This window comes from Sinocyclocheilus grahami, unplaced genomic scaffold (assembly GCF_001515645.1).
Source record: "Sinocyclocheilus grahami isolate Dianchi unplaced genomic scaffold, SAMN03320097.WGS_v1.1 scaffold244.1, whole genome shotgun sequence".
Taxonomy (NCBI): domain Eukaryota; kingdom Metazoa; phylum Chordata; class Actinopteri; order Cypriniformes; family Cyprinidae; genus Sinocyclocheilus; species Sinocyclocheilus grahami.
In genome coordinates this window covers 1,253,703-1,276,242 of record NW_015505423.1, presented here as the reverse complement: position 1 = coordinate 1,276,242, position 22,540 = coordinate 1,253,703, and the positions used below count along the sequence as shown (strand labels likewise).

Below are 22,540 nucleotides of genomic sequence, written 5' to 3'. Positions count from 1 at the left end.
TTGTTCCCACAAAAAAAAAAAAAAAAAAAAACACGCACGCACGCACACACACACGCACACACACACACACACACACACCATATGAAAGGACACAAATTTTGTGCAAAAAAATTTCCTCAACCTCAACATCCATTTATATATCCCTCAGATAATATTTTATATCATAATTGAAAGACTGCATCCTGCTCAAGGGAATTTCTATGATGCAAACCACAAAAAGAAGACAATCACATCCTTTTCCATAGAGGTTAGCCTATATGTGTCTCTATGGTCATTGTGAGTGGGCTATGGGGGTTTTATTTGGAGAAATGAGCTACAAACACTACAAAAATGACCTGGAATGACACGAATCAGTGAATCTTTTTGAAATCTGTTCATTTACAAGAACTGTTAGAACTGACCAATTCACGAGAATGAATCAGACTTTTCCAAGTGACGTATGGGAGAGTGGACCATTTCGGAACAACCGATTCATCTGAATGAATTAGAGCAAGAACCATATTTCACATGAACCTTCAACTGGACCTTTTAGATGAACCGATTCACTGGACTTTCCAGCACTGTATACAAGAGACCGAGAACATGCAATTACTTCAGCTCGCTTGGCATTGTTCGACGCAATGCAGTGCGACTTTAAAAACAGCGATGTTGCGTTTGTTTGTGCTACACCGCTAATAGTTGGAAAAAGCTTGGTATTGGAAAAAAATCATCTTTTATAAAGCATTTTAACTACTGACTGTAACTCTTCTGAAACATATAGGTAGTCAGAATCGTAAAAACACCTTAGCCTGGCCTATTACGTCAATGGAAACATTATTCTGAAACAGCCATTTAATACAGGAATCAGATCTTCTGGTTTCTTTCAAATCTTCTCATAATTTCCCCCAAACTAATGTTAATATTTACTTTCAATGTATCAGATTGAAAGGATTAGCTAGCTCTTTTATTTGTATTTAGTTTTCAGTTAATAGTATAATGATGTGACATCACAGTATGGGGGTGGTTGAAGCTGGTAATCAGGTTGAGTTTAGTGTAATTTGCTGATTTTGCTCTTATGTCATTTCCTAACTTCTCTGCTTTTATTTTCAACAAGAGTGGCAATAAGTAAGTCCCTGATGGTCTATTCATCAATGCCAGTGCCATATTTGAGTTTTAGTTCTGTCACTGCAAGATAGCCTTTCTGTCAGGGCCTGAGACAATATTTCTTTTGATCAACGAGAAGGTTAGGTCAAATCTATAGTCCGTTAGTTGCCTCCTGGATCTCACGTATGACATGAGATGTGGCCGTGTCAGTGTTTTATAAGATTACTCAGAGACTCAAGACAGGCTAAAAGCTCATTTCCAGGATAACTGTCTTCTCAATCCCCCCCCCCCACAATTACACATAATTAAACAACAATTCCAATCCTTGAGAAATAAAACTCCTTTTTACTGGGAGATTACACAAGGCTTTACTTGAAACAGTTGTTACTTGAAAGAGGATTTCAGGATCAATGAGTGTTTTACGCAGAAAATTATAGTCTTAGGTCAAAATTATTGATTTTTCTCTTATGCCAAAAATCATCAGGATATTTAGTAAAGATCATGTTCCATGAAGATATTTTGTAAATTTCCTACTGTAAATATATTAAAACTTAATTTTTTCTTAGTAATATGCATTGCTAAGAACTTCATTTGGACAACTTTAAAGGCGATTTTCTTAATATTTGGATTTTTTTTTAGCACCCTCAGATTCTAGATTTTCAAATAGTTGTATCTCGGCCAAATATTGTCCTATCCTAACAAACCATGCATCAATGGAAAGCTTATTTATTCAAATTTCAAAAATTGACCATTATGACTGGTTTTGTGGTCCAGGGTCACATATGTGTTTTTTTTTATTAAAACTAATAGATTTAAACTTTTGTTATTTAAAGGTCAGTTTTAACGATTCATGACTTGATTTATTTTCACTAAACTACCTAAACGTTAAATCAATCATTCCTTAGAAAATATCTCATTTAAAACTATAATGAACAAAACAAAGAGTTGAATTTCTTTGTGTTTTTTTCCCACCCATATTCCATTCCACAGTTGTGACACCAGTTCCACCACAATTACCAATTCTGTCAGGACCACTATCGTCAGAATGATAGATACTTAGCATAAAGTTTGGTTTGGCGGTATGGTTCTGTTCTGGGCAAAAAACCTCCCTGCCCATCCATGCAGCCTGTCATGAATGAGCAGGGAGAGCAGCAATAATAACCCCCCTAGGGTTAACAGAACAGAACAATGCAGATATCATTAATGTACTCAATGATATTTAAGTGTAACACTTTATTCAAGATAAAGGAGTCTGATTAGCAAGGAATATCAGAAAGCTAAGTCCTGACTGTGGCGAAAGGTGGAGCTGGGGATGGAGGAGGGTAATTTGCTCCGAAGCAAGCTAAAAAGCTGCTGAATAATACTGAATACAGCTTATATAGGAATGCCGCGATAGGTGTCGTATTCCTATAGGTAGATGTGATCAGCTGATGCAAGCTTGACTCACGTGACCTGCCAGAACTAACGCTAAAGCTTAATTTTTGGCTCCAATTGCTAACTTCAAGTAGCCTTAATTTTTTTTGCCTTCTGTCAGGACCACTATCGTCAGAATGATAGATACTTAGCATAAAGTTTGGTTTGGCGGTATGGTTCTGTTCTGGGCAAAAAACCTCCCTGCCCATCCATGCAGCCTGTCATGAATGAGCAGGGAGAGCAGCAATAATAACCCCCCTAGGGTTAACAGAACAGAACAATGCAGATATCATTAATGTACTCAATGATATTTAAGTGTAACACTTTATTCAAGATAAAGGAGTCTGATTAGCAAGGAATATCAGAAAGCTAAGTCCTGACTGTGGCGAAAGGTGGAGCTGGGGATGGAGGAGGGTAATTTGCTCCGAAGCAAGCTAAAAAGCTGCTGAATAATACTGAATACAGCTTATATAGGAATGCCGCGATAGGTGTCGTATTCCTATAGGTAGATGTGATCAGCTGATGCAAGCTTGACTCACGTGACCTGCCAGAACTAACGCTAGAGCTAAGGCTCCAATTGCTAACTTCAAGTAGCCTTAATTTTTTTTGCCTTTTTGTTTTTGTTTTTTGACAATAAAAAGTCAGTGAACATATTTACCAAGGAGACAACACGGATGTGATCCGTGAAGAAAATCAAGGTAAATATAATTTCTTTAGCATCATTTTCAGTCAAGCTTTGTCAATTTACACAAAAAGTGTGAAAATATTGTTTATTTGTATTAATTTAGCAGAAAATGTTATTCTTTTTTCGGGACAGTCACTCTGAAAAAAACAAACAAAAAAAAAACCAATCAGTGGTTAAATGTCTTCTCAAGGCCACAGCAGTGATTGTTGTTGCTCATGGGGCTCAAACCCAGCAACCTTACCAGCCCTGACCTTTAGCCACTACGCCACACCACCATCACATATAGACAGACTTCCACCTAGCAACAGAAACAAAGCTGATGATTTAGCTGAATTTCACCAATGTGTGAAAGTGTGCTGCAACTTAACTCATGATGTGACTAATTGCCAGTGGTTCTGACAAGAACGAAAATAGAGAAGTGAAAAATAAACTGGTTTAAACTGGTTTTCTTCATCATACAGATGGGTGGAGCGTTCAGTGTCCCTTCAGATATAGGTAAATCAGATTTCACAGAGAGAAGATGACTGATCGAAACAGTCAAGTCTTGTCTGAGGGTCTGTGACCTCATTGAAACTGACAGATATTTCCCATTTTAATGAACCATTTTCTCAGGAAGCTGAAGAAGGAAATATGTTTATTTAAATACATGCTTATGAATAATTTTTAAATAATATTTAGGATCTTTAGTAGTAGTTGTAGCTTTACGGGAAATTACCATTTGGATCCATTTGTTCAGGTAAGAATACTTTGGAATTTGTTGGAGTATGATTTTTTTTATTTTTTTTTACTGCAGTCCCAGACTTATCTTTATAAAATCTTACTGAAAACATTGAAGAAACATCACTCAAAAGTAACTTTTCTTCAACAGATTATTGAGTTATTTAATAAATAACTTTGTTTTCTCATTTATTTAAATATATTGAAAATATATTTTACGGATAAAACAATTGTAATATCTTAAATAGAATGAGTTTAGTTTTTGTGTATCTTATCTTTATTCAATCTTACGGAAAACATTTTAGAAACATAATTAAAAGTAACTTTGCTTCAAAGGTTTCAGGTTTACTCAATAAACCAAAACACCACACAACCTGTCTTCGATTTTGTTCTAAACCGGGATTATGATTTTATATTTTTATAGGGTGGCAACAAATACTCCAAGCTTACAAGGCACGACATTTTTTCTCCATAATATTATTTGGTGAGTATGAAAGTTGTATAACGGATAAGATATTGAGCAAGTTCTTTAAGATTTTTGGGAAGTGAAAACAACAGCAAAATGGTCAGCGAGCAGTAGTCTATGAAAGTCTCAATCTAATCGCTGCAACTGTTATTGTCATTTTGATCAGGTCTGTATTGTTCTTTCATCCTGTAACGTTCATGGTGGCCTTAAGGTGACAATTTCCATATTCCTTTGTCTTTTTGATTATAACAAGTACCTGGTTTGCTTATAACATGGCTTAAAAATATAAAAATAAAAAGTTTGGAAAAAAAGCCAACGTGAATTCACTCTATTGACCCCCAAATTGTTTAGATCGCCATGGTTTCTTACTGAAACTAATTGTGGATAATTCAGTGTAAATCTCCTGTTTATCCTCCAGAGAAGCCCTGAGCCACCAATCATGGGAGACTGGGGATTCCTCTCAGCTTTACTGGACAAAGTACAGTCCCACTCCACCGTCATCGGCAAGATATGGATGAGCGTCCTCTTCATCTTCAGGATCCTGGTGTTGGGAGCAGCGGCGGAGAACGTGTGGGGTGACGAGCAATCCAACCTAGTATGCAACACCGAAACGCCTGGTTGCGCGAACGTGTGCTACGACTGGAAGTTCCCCATCTCGCATATTCGCTTCTGGGTCATGCAGATCATCTTTGTTTCCACTCCAACTTTGGTGTATCTGGGCCACGTGGTGCACGTCATCCACCAAGAGAACAAACTGAGAGAGGAGCAGAAAAGAAACCCGATGTCAAAGTCACCCAAATATACAAACGAAAAAGGCAAGGTTGAAATCAAAGGAAGCATGCTGGGTAGCTACTTGACCCAGCTGTTTATTAAAATGATTTTAGAGGTGGCTTTCATCGTTGGACAGTATTATCTGTTTGGATTTATCATGGAGCTTAAGTTCCACTGTAAGCAGTTGCCTTGTACGGTGGAGACCGAGTGTTTCGTGTCTAGACCCACAGAGAAAACGGTCTTCATTATCTTCATGTTGGTGGTGGCATGTGTGTCTCTGGCCTTAAATGTTCTAGAAATATTCTATTTGCTTTGTAAGAGGATAAGTGGGAGAAATAAGAAATATAGGAATGCAATGTATACTGGCGATTCCCATTATCCTTCACCTTTTTCAGTAGAACTTGATCCTGCTAATGGAATGAGACACAATGAGTTAAACATGGCCTTTCAGAACAGATGGGGTCAGAGCAAAGACAGCCTTGACAGAGCCAAACCTGAGCCATAAGGCAATAAGTCATCGTGGTAAGATAATAAATGCACATACCTAATATAATCAACTTAACATAACAAAGCCTCAGGAGAAAAAAAAAAGAAATGTTGATAACTGAACACTAGATGGCGCTGTAATCTTCTTGAGTTGCACTCACTAACCCTTATCTTGTCACTATAAAAAGGCCAGTGATTTTTTTTGTGTCTCCTGTACTGTAGTTTTTAAATCCTTTTAAAATATTATTTTCGCAAAGCATGCAGCACGAAATGTGTGCAACCAACTTCTTTCTTTTTGTGCAATAAGAATAAACAGCGAGATAAGTATGAAGATGGCTGTGTGAATCCGTTTTTTTTTTATAAAGAAGGGACACCAGGGACAAAGCTATTAACTTATCAAAAAACAAACAAACTAAAAAACTGTAAATACACACACGCAGATGATTTTATAATATTTAGCACATATAAAATAACTTTTAATATTTATTATAAATGTATAGGCATAGAAAGAAAACGGCAGTAAAAAAATAAAAATAAAAAAAAGTATGATTTTATATTCACATTCTTTACCTCAAGAAAACAAACGTTCCCTTTCAGGGTCTATTCTTTTCAGATAATCATAAAAACGTCCTGACATAGCCTACTTCTTTACAGATTACATATGTAGAATCAACACGGCAGATATGCCATTATATTATAATATATTTGATGCATTTGTTATATTATGATTGTCCAAAGTTTTAACAATTTCATAAAGTTTTCGAGAGAAACATTTGTTCGTCTGAGTTGAAGAAGCTCACCAAGTGAAAAACTGCATGAGGTGGACCTAAAAAAAAAAACTTTCTTGTGATGTAGCCAGTCACGTGACTTTGCCAAACTTTGTGCGTCTGCTTTCCACTTTCTTCCCTCTGAGTCTCTTATAAGCTGGGAAAGTTTGACAAGTGCGTCTCAGTTTCTCCATAGTCGCTTACTTGGATTTGGTGACTGATCTTCAGAGGTGCCGGAGTAAGTCCTTACAGGGCTCTCCTTCTCTTTACTTCTCTCCAGGTAAGTTTTTTACAGAAAGTCTTACAACTTTTTATTTATTTATTTTTTCATAGCCGCACTAATATTCAGAACTGAGCAACACAGTGGAAAGTCACATTTAAAGAATTGTAAAGTCTGAAATGTCTCTTGTCATATTAAAGTTGAACTTGAGCAACATTTGAGTGAGCTTTGAAGTTAATGAAATTATCATTATGATACGATTCATATAATATATTGGTAATATGGTTCAATATATCATATTTTCGCTCAGCATTTTTTATTCACGTCTGCTGTGCAGGACACGCTCGGTGGAAAAAAAAAAGAAAAAAAAAAGGTAATTTAATGGGCATTTCGGTAATTAAAACAAAAATGAAATAACAGACAATTCACAAAAAAAAAAAAAACTTTGTGCCTGGAAAAAAGTTTTGAAGAAAAACGTAAACCGGAATCAAAAACATGAATTTAATTGTAACACTATTTTATTTATAGAATAAGATGAAAAACAACTTTGGGTCTTTTCTTCCTTTGTTTTTACAACTATAATAAGACTTTTTCGACTGCGTCGTGAATAGCGCCGTGTAGGGGGCGCTGTTCAGTCCCTCAATACCATTGTAAGCGGCTTGACTGTTACAGGACTTGATCCTGTAATTCCCATAATTCTTAGACATCCCTACATTATTTTGTGCAATCAGTGTAATTTGATTTTTATATGTTTAAATAAATGTAACAGTTATTAGCTATTTAGCTACCTAAAATTCAGTAGAATGTGACACTATTAGACACAAATCACATTGTTGTCTAAACAAAACAAAAAAAATGTTTTAGTAAAAAAATGTTTTTTTGCCCACGTGATGTCTTTAATGGACTTTTAACACTGTCATAATATACATTCCATACACCCCATTTAAACTTTTTATTAGTGCCACGAGATCCACAAATTGTCCCGGATATTGAAGGGATGCTCTTCTTCATGCCTGCACCACATGAATCAGGCAGTTCTTTAGAACTTCTTAAACTGTTCCTTATGTTATTTGATTTTCCATGCAATGCAGAGGATTTAATTAAAGACTTGCTGCCCAATTATATTCAGATTTCAAGTGAATGTTGTTGTTCATTATTTAAACATCTCTGATGTGACTGGATGGACCGGCGTCTTGCTAATTAAACAAGGATCTTTAAATTCTCCAGTCAAGCAATGTCCTAGCTGCTTAGTCACGTTTTCTTCAGAGATGTTTAAATCAGCAGATAATGACTCACTTTCTGTCGAGGTAGCATGTGCTTGAGAAATTTTAATTTCACAAAGCAAAAGACAGCAAGTCCTGGCAGCTATCTTTACAACCCTAAACCAAACCCCTACGTGTGTGAGCCACATGCTTGTTATCTGAGCTATCCGAGACCAGGTGCAATTTATATTATGATAATCTTGAGGTCACTTTTCTTGATTATTTTCATAATAACATCCTCAGCAGGTGCTGAAACTAACACTGTCATCATGTGCTTTATGTACAGAAAAATACATTACATGTGGCCACTTAAGCCACACTTCAAAATGTATGAATTGCTTTGCATTACATAACTATATATATATATATGACATCCACTAAAAGTGATGGACTGTTTGGTTAACAATAATAGGGGAAAAAATCAAATTGAAGTATTATCCGTTCAGACATATCACTTTGGTATTTTGCATCTAATGCAATGACATTCAGACATATTCAAGTGTCACTGAAGTGTCCAAAAGTGTCTAAATACATTTAAGTACATCTCAGCTTTCTATTTTCAGCTAGAACTCCCTCAAGATGGGTGACTGGAGTGCGTTGGGAAGACTTCTTGACAAGGTGCAGGCCTACTCCACGGCCGGAGGGAAGATCTGGCTCTCCGTGCTCTTCATCTTCCGGATCCTAGTTCTGGGAACAGCAGTGGAGTCGGCCTGGGGTGATGAGCAGTCAGCTTTCAAGTGCAATACTCAGCAGCCTGGTTGTGAGAATGTCTGCTATGACAAATCGTTCCCCATCTCGCACGTGCGCTTGTGGGTGCTTCAGATCATCTTCGTGTCCACGCCTACGCTCCTGTACCTGGCGCATGTTTTCTACCTGATGCGTAAGGAGGGGAAGCTCAACCGCAAGGAGGAGGAGCTTAAGGCCGTGCAAAACGATGGTGGTGACGTCGAGCTCCATCTCAAGAAGATCGAGCACAAGAAGTTCAAGCATGGCCTGGAGGAGCACGGCAAGGTGAAGATGAAGGGTGCCCTGCTGCGCACCTACATCGTCAGCATCCTTTTCAAGTCCTTCTTTGAGGTGGGCTTCCTGTTGCTCCAGTGGTTCATCTACGGCTTCAGCCTGTCCACTGTGTACACGTGCGAGCGATTGCCTTGCCCTCATCGGGTGGACTGCTTTCTCTCCCGCCCTACGGAGAAGACCATCTTTATTATCTTCATGCTGGTGGTTTCACTTGTCTCACTTATGCTCAACATCATCGAGCTCTTCTACGTGCTCTTCAAACAGATCAAGGACCGTGTGAAAGGCCGCCAAAACCAGTTCCCCACTGGCACCTTGAGCCCCACGCCAAAGGAACTGTCCACAACCAAATACGCCTACTACAACGGTTGCTCCTCGCCGACCGCGCCTCTCTCACCAATGTCGCCTCCGGGCTACAAACTAGCCACCGGCGAACGGACCAACTCTTGTCGCAATTACAACAAGCAAGCCAATGAGCAGAACTGGGCCAACTACAGCACAGAACAGAACCGTTTGGGCCAGAATGGCAGCACCATCTCCAATTCGCACGCTCAGGCCTTCGACTACTCTGACAACACGCACGAGCACAAGAAACTGACACCGGGCCACGAGCTACAGCCATTGGCGTTGATAGACGCTCGGCCGTGCAGCCGTGCCAGCAGCCGAATGAGCAGTCGAGCAAGGCCTGATGACCTGGACGTCTAGCTGTGCGACTTGGTGCCACGTCACGACACTAGAGGACTGACACGGGCAATGAGACGCGTTCATTTCCTGTAATGAGGGGGCGGGGCTTCATCCGCGCAAGTTCCTCACACTAGACTCTAGTCGAAACAGAGACATAAAATTACTCACAATGCTGGAGGTACTATTCATTAATAATGATGTTGAAACTAGCAGAGCTAACATGCCCTAACAACCGAACAGCCAGGGGGACTCGAAAGGGGCACAAGTGGGGCCAAACCTGGCGCATCTCTCAATTCTGCCCACCAGAATATGCCTTGGTTATGTGATTGATTTTGTTGTGCTTGTTAGTATTGGGTTTATCAAAATGCCACACAACGATTCCATTTTCACAAGTTGCATTCCTACAGTAGATGTAGATTTGTGTTTTAACCCCCCCCCCACACACACACACACACACACACAGTCAATCCTGGTTATTACGTCACATGTTCACGTGACCTCAGATCCACATTGTCCAACAGGGTGTTCACAGTCATGAATTAATATTTATTTATTCGTAACGATTAACAGGATATCCACCACTAGATGAAGATTGACTACTACTCAAGGTCATGTCTACATAATTAATACCATCCAAGTGCATATTTATTGACAATAATCCAAATTTCAGCAATACATTCATCAGCAAATACGTTTTTTTTTATTAATCACAGTGGACTGTCATTTTCCTGATAAACTTTGAATTTATGTGGTGTCGGTTTTTGTTATTTGATGATATTTGTTGATTTTTTTGGGGTCGTGGTATGAAACAGAAATGTCTACGTGTGGACTGAGCTGCTGTACCAACTGTTACATGGCTTGATTTTCTTTTCTGCATTTAGATTTTTGCTGAAATTATCCTTAATAGTGTGGGAGAGAAAGGCTTATTTTTGTTCTCATTTTTAAATGTCATTCTTTTTCTTTTTGAAGGGCAGATGGAATTAATTAGTTTTGAATTAGAATAAGTAGAATTAATGTCTTACCTTTGGAGTGAATGACCTTTTTAACTCAATGTAATCATTGCTGCTTGAGAGATAGAGTCTTAGTACTGTAAATCAAGCTAACTATGTCACAAATGTGAGTTGTTGTTTTTTTTAGATGACTGCTTTTTAGAGCTGGACTAATATTTAGTCAGTTATATTAAGATATATATGCCAGCGTAGCTCCACAACTACCAAACACTAGTAGATGAAATTTCATTATGAACATTCTTTGTTTTTATTTTTCAAATTGTGCATCATAGTATATTGGTACTCATTTACAGAGACTCATGGATTTTTCAGCTACAATGGTGTTTGCACTGAGATTTTGGCTAGTGTTATTTGATGCAAAAATGACAAAAAAGTTCTCTGTTATGCACGTAACTAATTTATTTAACAACAAACTACAAGGCGCAAAATCACTATACTTTAACAGTGCTCTCCTTGGGTTTGGGACGTTGAGTGGCTAAGGCAAGATTTTGCATCTGGTAAATAGCACAAATTGGGTTTTAAATCAGAACAACACTGATGTAATGTCATTCCATGGAAATAAACGAGCAATCAAACAAAAACGGACATTAATCAAATCTGTGAAACAGCAATTTAACCAATAAAGATTTTTTTTGTCATTTTGTATTTGTGTCTCAGTCAAACTCTTTTATTCGACCACACTAATGCTCAAACTGTGTTTCCAATATACACTTACTCATTTTAGTATTTTTGCTTACACCCAACGAGAGGCTTACAATCTAAATAAATAAATAATAAAAAAAAAGACAAAATGCACTGCAATTTGTCTGGTGCCAGTATCTAAAGGAGTCTGGTGCAGGCTTTTTAACCAAGAGAATTAGCCTAACACAAACTACTGTGTTTAAACAGCCAATAGAAACAAATGCAGTGTAACGGCCACGATCTGTCTACGCCAAGACCGACTTGCAAACCAAATGACTGATAAGTTTTTACATGTATGTTTTAAAATGCCCCAGAAACTTTCAAAATTTCAGTGCCTTTTCTCTTATCCAAGTTTCCTATTTAACCTTTCCACAAAGCTAAATAAAACCATATGCCTGGGCCGAGTCTGTGGACCACATGTGGCTAGAGTAGAAGAATGTAAAAAAAGCAGGAGACTTTGATCTAGTGCTAATTAATTCAGATCTTTTTAAACCAGATTTATCACACAATGCTATTCCATATACCAGAGGCCGAACTGATAAATTCTGCAGTTATTCATCAGGACAAGATAAAAGAAAGGAATCTGCTGGTGCAAAAAAAAAAAAAATAGCCCAGTGTCTTATACAGTATACACATACATTACCATTAAAAAAATGAAAAACACAGTTTAAACGGCGATATTGTGAAATATTATTACGCTTTAAAATAACAGTTTTCTATTTTGGTACGTTTTAAAATGTAATTTATTCATGTGATGGTAAAGATGAATTTTCAGCATCATTACTCCAGACTTCAGTGTCATGTTTTAGATTTCCCTGTGTTTCTGTTCTACCTGCCTTGCATAGTTTTCCTGTGTGGCTTTATTAGTTAATTCGGTTCCACCTGTGTTTATTAATTATCTTGTTTGTCTCAAGTTAATTTAAAGGGGTCATATGATGCGATTTAAATTTTTCCTTTCTCTTTGGAGTGTTACAAGCTCTTGGTGCATAAAGAAGATCTGTAAAGTTGCAAAGACTAAAGTCTCAAATCCAAAGAGATATTCTTTATAAAAGTTAAGAGTCAGCCACGCCTACCTAAAACGGCTCGTTCTAACACGCCCCCACATATCTACCTCATGTGGGAAGATTTGCATAACGCCACCCAAATGTTCAAAGAAAGAAGGCGTACATAATTATGTCCCCACTGGATGCAACGAATGCCTCGTTTATAACGGGTTTTCATGTTTTTGAATCATCGCTCCGGCCTGACAGGGCATCATCACAGTTTGGTAAGGGGTGTAACATTTCCGTCACACGCTTGAGGTATTCGGCCAATCACAATGCACTGGATAGCTGGCCAATCCCAGCACATCTCGGTTTTTAGAACAATGAGCTTTGTAAAAATCTATGCGTTTCAGAAAGGCGAGGCATAGAGGAGAAACAATAATGTACAGTGTGTGGAAAATGTGTTTTTTTAACCTTAAACCGCATAAACACATTTCATTACACCAAAACCACAAAATAATGTTCTTTTTAGCATCATCATATGACCCCTTTAAGCCCCGTGTTCTAGTTCCTTTGTCCTGTATTAGTTTGAGTTTAGGATTAGTTATCCGTTCTCTTGGTTATTCTCCTGAGTTTAAGTTGGAATAAAGACTTTCTATTGGATTACTCCTGCATCGTGCGCTTCTCTACAGCCACAAACCGTTACATCAGTGTCACATGATCCTACAGAAATCATTCTAATATGCCGATTTGGTGCTCAAGAAAAATCTCTTACTATTATCAATGTTGAAAACAGTTATGCTGCTTAATATGTTTGTGGAGACCAAGATTATTTCTTTATTGAAAACTCCTTTGTTGAATAGAAAGTTCAAAAGAACAGCATTTATTTGAAATAGAAATCATGTAATATTATAAATGCCTTTACTGTCACTTTTGATCTATTTAATACACCCTTGCTGAATAAAAGTATTAATTTCTTTTGAAAAAAAAAAAATCAGTTTTTGAACGGTACTTTATATGTATATACATATATTTTCTCCATTTAAATCATTTATGCTGTCACCATTAGCACCACAAAACATTTCAGCAATAAAACAGAATGGACATCAGAGAAAGCACTGAAGGGATGGGTAAACGTGTCTGAGGTAAAGTTTTTTTTCTTTTTTCACAGAGAAAGATGGGGACGTAAGTAAAGAGAGTCAAAATCCATATGCAGCAGGCTTCTGCCCACAGACTACTGGAAATCTCAATGTGTGAGTTACATTTCCTGTGCCCATACTGCCACGCAGACCACAACTCCTGGGTGGTGCTGGGAATCCATGTTAAAGCTGCCAAGTTTGACTAAAAATGGCCACTGGACATTTCAATATGACGTCGGCCATGTTTGATAAAAACAGCTGCTGTGCTTAAATTGGACACCTGCCTGACTTTAGTTTTTTAATGACATGTCTTTCACAATCTGAAATAAACCATTTCCCCCTCTGTATCCATGTAGAGCAAGTTTCCAACAAATGTTCTGGTGAATTTTAGCCGTAATTCTAAAAGGCATAATTTCTGTGACGATCATCTTCCTGAGAGCACTTAGACCTGAATTTTGATTAAATCTCTGCATGCATCTCTCTCCTGCTGCTATATGGCAGTGGTTCTGAGTATAGGTACGTGAAAACATCACATGTGATTCCTGCAAATGGTCCGGCTCTTCCTGGAGCTCAGCTAGAGCAGTGGAATGCCGGCTATCAAACACGCAGGGTGTGAAAAATGTGCAATACTTTGTAGCTGGTCAACAGTCAAGGACTGGCTGCTTTGCACCTCCAGGCACTGTGGATATCATGCACAGTCATGTTTCCTGAGAGACCTGCCCATTCTCTGCTGTTTATATAAGCATAAGCAAAGCAAAACAATAAGGATGCTTCCAATTTTACAATGGCGAGAGCTGCCAATCCCAAATGGTGTCTCAGCTTTCCGTGCGGTTAGGATTTGGATTCGTCCTCATCGCATTTTTCTTTGAAATTTTCCACTGTTGGATGGACTGGGACTGCGGAGAGAAAAGCTGTGGTTTTATTAAACATGGACGAGCAGCTCCCAAACATGTCTAATAAGCTGGAGAACATGCACAGAGTCAGAGGAACTCAGCACTAATAGACTCTCTCTGTCAGCAAGAGGATTTAACTCTCTCTTTCTCTCATTTCTCACTACATCATTAGCTGACATTGTCAGTAGTCTCAGTCTCACCTCATATATTACCTAATTTTAATACCTTGCTGCTTATTCAAAGTGAATTCATGTTGCCCATAGGCCATATAAGCTCCTCCCTGTTAGGTTAGGCCTCTGCGGTACCAACAGGAAGTCTGCAGGAAGACCTGAGGCATGTGACCCCAGGCTTTGCCATTTCCTTCCATGGAAAACAACGCAAAGTATTGAAGCTTCAAATTTTACCAGGAGTTTCTGATATGCAAGCACTACAAGAAAAAGTTTTTGTAACTTTTCTTTTATTTAATTTCTTTTCCAATTCTATTCAAAAGTCATCAGTATGAAGCATGTGCGTTATTAATGGAGATCTTTGTAAAATATCTTGTGACTTGTTGAGGAGAGATGATCTATTACTCTTAAGCTGTTAGAATTACAAACCTAATCTATAAAATGGTAGTAAAACGACTGAACAAAATATTATTGAGACTTTTGACTTGGGCCAGTAACGTAGTAACCACAAAGCAATGCCCTGGCAACCACCTAAAAACCCTAGCAACACCCTAGCAGCTACCCAGAACATCCTGGAACTGGATACGACTAAAAATCACTTATAACACATTGGCAACCACAAAGCAAGTCCCTAGCAACCACCCAAACATCCTAGCAACACCCTAGAAGCCACCCAGAACATCCTGGAACTGGATACCACTAAAAATCACTTATAACACATTGGCAACCACATAGCATTGCCCTAGCAAACACCCAAACATCCTAGCAACACCCTAGCAGCTACCCAGAACATCCTGGAACTGGATACCACTAAAAATCACTTATAACACATTGGCAACCACATAGCAATGCCCTAGCAAACACCCAACCATCCTAGCAACACCCTAGCAGCTACCCAGAACATCCTGGAACTGGATGCCACTAAAAATCACTTATAACACATTGGCAACCACAAAGCAATGCCCTAGCAAACACCCAAACATCCTAGCAACACCCTAGCAGCTACCCAGAACATCCTGGAACTGGATGCCACTAAAAATCACTTATAACACATTGGCAACCACAAAGCAATGCCCTAGCAAACACCCAAACATCCTAGCAACACCCTAGCAGCTACCCAGAACATCCTGGAACTGGATACGACTAAAAATCACTTATAACACATTGGCAACCACAAAGCAAGTCCCTAGCAACCACCCAAACATCCTAGCAACACCCTAGAAGCCACCCAGAACATCCTGGAACTGGATACCACTAAAAATCACTTATAACACATTAGCAACCACATAGCATTGCCCTAGCAACCACCCAAACATCCTAGCAACACCCTAGAAGTCACCCAGAACACCATAACGATCGCACAGCAACATGTTAAGAAAATAAAGACCAGCTACAGAACACCCTGAAACTGTATAGCACTAAAAACCAGTTAAAACACCTTAGCAACCACTCAAACACCCTAGCAATGCCTTAGCAGCCACCCAGAGCACCCTCAAACTGTACAGCACTAAACAACAGTTAGAACACCTTAGCAACCACATAACAATGCCCTGGTAATCACCCCTAAACCCCTAGCAATGCCCTAGCAACCCACATAGCAAAAATCTAAAAAACTTAAACACCTTAGCAACCACCCACAGCTGTCCACAGCTTCCATCTTCTTCAGAAAATGTAAAAAAATCTAGTATATATAAATACTGACTGCTGATTGCTTGCAAGCAGTTTGGTTCTCCAACAGGACATCTCATATCATCCGTATACTTTTACTCTCACTCAACACACACACGCACACACAGAGCCATAATTTTATGTTCATTCATTTCAGGGCACATAAACCGCTTATTGTTAAAAGCTGTCTTCCAGACATTTAAAGTCAGAGAGCAGCGCATGACAGTCTCAGTTCCCTCAATTGCTCCCTCAATAGCACAGACAGAGGAAGAGACAAGAGACTGACTCAAAACACAGACAGAAACACAATAGGAAATGTAAGACAGGAAATTAGCACAAGCACTAATTATCAGAAGCAGGGAAGAATAGAAAAGAAAGTTATTTAGCTGTTATCTTAGTAAATATATCAAGAACAGAGCACAACTTCAGAAAGCAGACAGATGCACACTGGAATGCATGCAAATTAAATGAGGCAGATGAAGAGAATTAGAAAGAAAGAAGTGCAAATCCAGAACATGAGCAGCAGAAAAAAGCAACATGACATATGCACCCATGCAGCATATTCCAGATAGCAAACTCTGTGTCTGTCTGGTGTGAATCAGCAAAGGCCTTGATGAAAGAAAAAATACAGAAACATGGGGTTCTGCAATATGTGTCACTGTTGGAGCAGGATGTCGGCCATGTGGGATGCATTATACGGCCGTCCTGCCACTGTCCACTCAGCTCTCTGTAACCCAGTGCCACCTTTGTTTTGATAGAGCTAGCTCTTCGCCGCCCCCGTCCAAGTGTCAGGGCCATTAACTCTTTAATGTGGCCAGCTCCTGAGCGTCTCAACCAGAGACTTTAAAGTTCACTGGGACCCTGTAAGATACCTCTCATTTAGGTGGATGGGGTTTGGAGAGAAGGGCACGCCGGGTCCATACCGAAGCTAAACTTACGAGACTTGTCATCGGTTATGGAGAGGTCAGGAGAGAAGAAACTATGCAGCCCACATCCAAAGTCAATAGCGGGTTGACTGGCATAAGCAAAATATTTCCATGCTTCACCCCGAAACGGCGCTCTGCGTTTTTTCCCCTCACCAGCTCTCACTTACGGCAAAACGTCCAATATGTCGACTATGGTCATTACTCTAAATTTAGCCAGATGCGCCCCGGTTTTCCACTGAGAGGTCCAAATCGGGAAAATCAAGCCAGGTGTATTCTAAGAATGGAGAATAAGATATATTTCATTCGCCTGACTGTAACCAGCATCTATTCAAAGAATGCAGCAGTCTGAATCATTTTTAGCGCTGCTCTTTTGGCAATATGTATTTGCCATAGCTATAAATTTAGAGGGCTGTAGATGCTTAAACAGCTGCTAAGAGAGAAGAAACATGAAAGAGATTTATCGAGTCAGTGGGTCAGGCTAAAGCAAACCTCTCAAGAAAATGCCAATAACAGCATTAACCCTAAGAATCTGTGAGGCTACAAAAACAAAACATCAAAAAACAATATATTTATTCATGCATTTTCATAATAATCTGCATTAAAAAGTAATAAATTAATTTTAATTTATGATTATTATTAGTAGAAGTAGTAGTAATAGTAGCACGTACAGCCTTTTGACAAAACAAAGCTTTCAAGGTAGCTAAAAGTGTCTAAACAAAATGTTTTTTCTTAATTTTAATGAATCATTTAATTATTTAATTTATTTTTTATTTATATAAATTAGTTTATATTACTATGTCATTTTTATTTACATTTTATTTGAATTAAAAGTGGAATAACAATGAAAAATAAACAATATTTTAATAAAAAAAAGTGGAATAAAAATGCAAAATAAACACATTTCTGAATTAAAAAAAAAAAATCATAATTTTTCTAAGCAAACGAAATGTTATTGATAATTTCTATTAATTTGAATAAATAGTAACAATTTAGTTAGCTTCATTTTGTTAATAGCTTTGTTGGTATTATTCTTTTCTGAACATAATGTTGACAAATTTGCTCCACTCCAAATTGGTTATGCTAATGCACATTCTTTGAATTTTTAAAATATAAAGAAATTCAAAATGTACTCAAAATTTAGACCATGCACACATGAGGGATCTTTCCTCTTATTTGTGGAAACTTCAGGATTCAGAATAATGTTATTCCTGTTACCTGACATGCTGCACTACTGCTGTTCAAGACATTTGAGCCCTGTGAGAATCTATACGCTTTTGGGTTTTCCTTCTAAGCTATACGGCTCTTGATCGTACCTCCACTTCATTGGCTCTCCATCTCCAGAAAAATTCACAAGCATGTTTACAATCGCATCAGGAATGCTAAAGCAACTAATAACCTTGTAAAAACTAGGCTTTGCATGTTCGCTTTAGCTGGTTGCACACTTGCCAAGGCAGTAGTGGCTCTCAGATGCTGAGGAACTCTGAAATCAGCAGAAACATGTGTTCCTCAGGCATATGTGAGTTGCTAAGACAGAAAAAAAAATAGTACTTGGGAAGGATGACATAGCACTCGTTTAACTGCTATAGACACATTCAACAAACAAACTTAAGTGCATATCCGCAAACTTCCTAAACTGTTCTTGTTTAATTTTCCCTGCTAGCGCATTCAAGGTTCTCAACCACTGTGATTGTAAAAACAGACAACGCTGACTGTGCATTTGATTATATACCAAAATGTGCATTGTAATATAAAAAGGATTTGATGAATGGCTGTTTGAGCACTGAGGATGGTTGCAATTCCCTGAAAGAGGGTTTCCTCATTTATGTAACACTGCAGCTTGCTAAGCTCATGAGGAATAGTAGTTTTCCTCAGCTGTCTTCTAAACGTCTGTGTAATCTCACATCCGAACTGTCTCTGCACACAGGTGCACATTTGCTCCATCTGCAGATCACATTGCTCTTCTTCAAATTTACAGATTCAAGGATAAATACAAACTGTCTTTAGGCAGGGGCCACTGTTGCTCCCCTGAGAGGAAAAAGTTTCCCCTTTTTCCTGATTCAGAAGCTGCTCTCTAAATGAACTTGCCTATTATTTTGAGTGTTCTTATCACATCACAAAAATCTCACATAGAGACTTGCACAAATAAAATGAATACTGTATGTCCATAAAGAATAAACCCATACAATCTCAAAATAAATCATTCATCTAAGATATTTAAGACATATTTTATTCAATATATAAATACAGTATAGAAATTGGTTTATGTACTAATATACCAATGCAAAGAAATTAAAGGTCGACAATATTAATGTTTTGAAAAAACAAAAAATCCATGTTTTGACATTGAACATGCAGCACATATATTTAATCATCACCTTTTGAAGTTTAATAATCACAGTATAGGCCATATTGTGATTCCTGTTTTTCTGTCCTCAAACTTAAGACCTCTTAAAATGATAATTAAGACAACTGGTATACCATTTAAGATATTTAATATGTTTATAGCCTTAAATTTGATTGACCTGAACTGAATAAAAAAAAAAATTAAGGCTTTTTAAAGACCCGCAGGGACCCTGGTAAAGTAAACTGACTCAACCAACAGAAAAACAGAATAATAATGTGAAGGTTGAATTGATAAGGTTCAGTTAAATCAAATGATGATAAATAAAATACGTTTTTTTTTTGTTTGTTTTTTTACATGATTGAAAAATTTGGGCCAAATGTCAACTTCTACATTAAAGACAGGGAATAAGAAAAAGAGATTGATAAAAAAAGATATGCATCACTGAGGAAATGAAAAAGAAAGTCAGGTATGAATGGAATTACATCACAATATAGAGTCTGGTCTGGTTTTGTCCAAGCCAACAAAAAAAAGGTGCCTCAGGTTGTTAAACTTATCAGTTCCTGGAAGCCCCAAGTGCAAAAATCCCTTAATACTACATCAAATGAGAAGGATGAGAAGGATGCAAAAATGTTATACAGACTGCAGTTGTTAGCAGGCAGACATTTAGGTGCTACCAAACAATAGAATTTCGGAAAGGTTTCTGCATAGTCAAAGCAGAAATAACTCACAGTTAACCATGCCAAGCAAAAACAACAAACAAAATGAACAGGGTGCTAATTAGCAATCAGCTCACAGCGGAACGGGCTGCTCTTAGTAGGAGCTTGGACATGGCACAAACAACATCGAGCTAAGCGGAGCGGACTTTGATATCCCTGCTTTTGTTTTTAATCTGCAATTCCCGCAACGTTTAAGAGCTACTAACCGACAGAAAGCTCATGAAAATGTTTAGGATGAATGCTAAGCGAAAGATCCAAGCCAGAACAGATCATTCCACAATTTTTCCCACCTTAAATAGTATAAAGAGATGCTATTTGAAGCACTCTTAGCTTCTGGTGTGGCACACAGTGGATTAAGGCTTGATGCAAATGCTTGCACAGGGTTGTGTTGAGGACAGGGTAATGGGCTCAAACGGTTGAAAGAGAATGCCTTCAGTGCAGCGCTGCCCTCAGCTGCCCCCCTCATTTGTCCACAAGGTTCATAGCTCATAATGAATGTCTAAAATCTCATATGTGCCCAAATGAGAGCAATATTGATAAACCTCCATTAATGAAACCATACAAGCTCAACTCGAGTCACTGTTCTCGCGGTGAACTTGTACATTTGGAGAAAAAAATAAAATAAAATGGTTATATCAGACAATTGAACTGTGTCTATCGTTAGCATAGACACAATGTTCCCATTTTAAATACTGCAAAACACAAGACAAAGAGAAAAAACATCAAAAAGACACGCTCTCCAACCCACACAACTAAACGCTTTTTCAAATTTTCACCACATGAGTCCGTGGGAGGAATTCAGTTCCTATGCAACCCAATTCTGCTTTGCACGTCTCTGAGTCTGGCTCTGTAATACTGGCAACAAAGAGTTTGACACATAATTAAACGGAGTGCCAAGCTCTGAATGCTTTGTGAAGGCTTTAAAAGAAACACCTTTAAATGCAAAAGTATGTATTTCATCAGCGCAGCCTATTTATATTACGATTATTTCTGCTAAAGAGGCTATTAGACAGGCAACCCAGAAGCAATGAAGTCCGCTCGATACTCAGATGAAGCTGACATCATTTAAGTGCTGATGCCTGAAGTGTTGTGTTTGAGTCATGATCATTTGAAGCAATGAGTTCACCTGGAAGAACGTATTTAATAATGAAGAACCTCCATTGAGCTGTTGGTCTACAGGGCTGTATAAACAGATTCCCACAAAGAAACAAGCTTATCATCTGAGTTGAGTCTGAACATACTGTGTACAGTTTCTCTTTTTGTTAATGGTGCAGCTGTTGGAGAATTAGTCTGCGTAAAATGGCCATAAAGTGTGAAATGTAAAATTAATATCAACTGGAAAGAAAGCTGCAAATGGCTGAAAGTTGAACTGGTGGAAAACTATAAACCATTTACAAACCGGATGGTAGTTAAAAATAGTTGTCTTACACGTTATTCTTGTCTGCACGGGCTATTTGTGTGAAAGGAAATGGGTTTCAAAACTAATATTTAAACACAATATAATGCTTATGTGCGAGCAAACAGTGGCTAAAACAATTACTAAAACAAATCCAGCTATACATAAATATTGGTTGTGTTCATGCTTCTTATAAAAGAATGAATGAATATGTGTATACTGTACACTCTAAAAAATGCTGGGTTGGGCCAACTTTGGGTCAAATATGGACTAACCCAGCCGTTGGGTTAAATTTTTACATTAAATTTTTAACCCAAAAGTTGGGTTAGTCCATATTTGACCCAAAGTCAAATAAATTAAAATATATCACATTTTTCTTGCATATTATTTTTTCCCTCCCAAAATGGAGTAAAGTGTGTCAACGTTGCATCTAGGTAAAATGTCAGTGGGTTAACTAACAGTGATAGGATGCTTTTCATCTAAATACAGGTGATACTATTACAAGGGTGTTGTTAAAAAGACTTGAAACTGGATCCAAATGACTTTGAAGTACAAAAAAATATAATAATAATAATAATAATAAGCAGATGAAGAGAGTCCCACCTTTCAAAGAAAATAATCAAGGATTTTTCCCACAGAATTATGTATTGACACACACAGTTGGAGGAATTGCAAGCAGGGATCAACATTTCATATTTTGATACTATTACAAGGGTGTTGTTAAAAAGACTTGAAACTGGATCCAAATGACTTTGAAGTACAAAAAAATATAATAATAATAATAATAATAAGCAGATGAAGAGAGTCCCACCTTTCAAAGAAAATAATCAAGGATTTTTCCCACAGAATTATGTATTGACACACACAGTTGGAGGAATTGCAAGCAGGGATCAACATTTCATATTTCTTTAACCTTGTTGGTGAGAATGTGGGAAAATAGCGCCTTCGTTTTTGTTCCATGAGTCCAATAAAATTTATTTGTAAATGTTTTATTCTAAATTTGTTTTCTAAGAATCAGGAAACGTGAGGTTGCATAACATTTTTTT

The 22,540-nt window shown here is 37.9% G+C and overlaps 2 protein-coding genes across 3 annotated transcripts; both read left to right on the top strand.

Annotated features, from left to right (window-relative positions):
• Positions 1-3,688: 3,688 nt before the first annotated feature.
• LOC107598087 (gap junction Cx32.2 protein-like) lies at positions 3,689-5,997 on the top strand. Its single transcript, XM_016289354.1, has 3 exons — positions 3,689-3,917; positions 4,323-4,382; positions 4,783-5,997. The coding sequence occupies exon 3, from the start codon at positions 4,804-4,806 to the stop codon at positions 5,638-5,640; it is 837 nt and encodes a 278-aa protein (XP_016144840.1). The 5' UTR covers positions 3,689-3,917; positions 4,323-4,382; positions 4,783-4,803; the 3' UTR covers positions 5,641-5,997.
• Positions 5,998-6,531: 534 nt separating this feature from the next.
• On the top strand, positions 6,532-11,224 carry LOC107598086 (gap junction alpha-1 protein-like). Of its 2 annotated transcripts, none has more exons than XM_016289353.1 (2): positions 6,532-6,668; positions 8,438-11,224. In XM_016289353.1, the coding sequence occupies exon 2, from the start codon at positions 8,450-8,452 to the stop codon at positions 9,590-9,592; it is 1,143 nt and encodes a 380-aa protein (XP_016144839.1). In that variant the 5' UTR covers positions 6,532-6,668; positions 8,438-8,449; the 3' UTR covers positions 9,593-11,224. The 2 variants fall into 2 exon arrangements, with proteins under 2 accessions (XP_016144839.1, XP_016144838.1); XM_016289352.1 differs by having other exon boundaries at positions 8,434-11,224.
• Positions 11,225-22,540: the final 11,316 nt, after the last annotated feature.

What these genes read in the sequence shown, in the direction of transcription:
- LOC107598086 (XM_016289353.1), top strand. Translation starts at nt 8,450, where the DNA reads ATGGGTGACTGGAGTGCGTTGGGAAGACTTCTTGACAAGGTGCAGGCC.
- LOC107598087 (XM_016289354.1), top strand. Translation starts at nt 4,804, where the DNA reads ATGGGAGACTGGGGATTCCTCTCAGCTTTACTGGACAAAGTACAGTCC.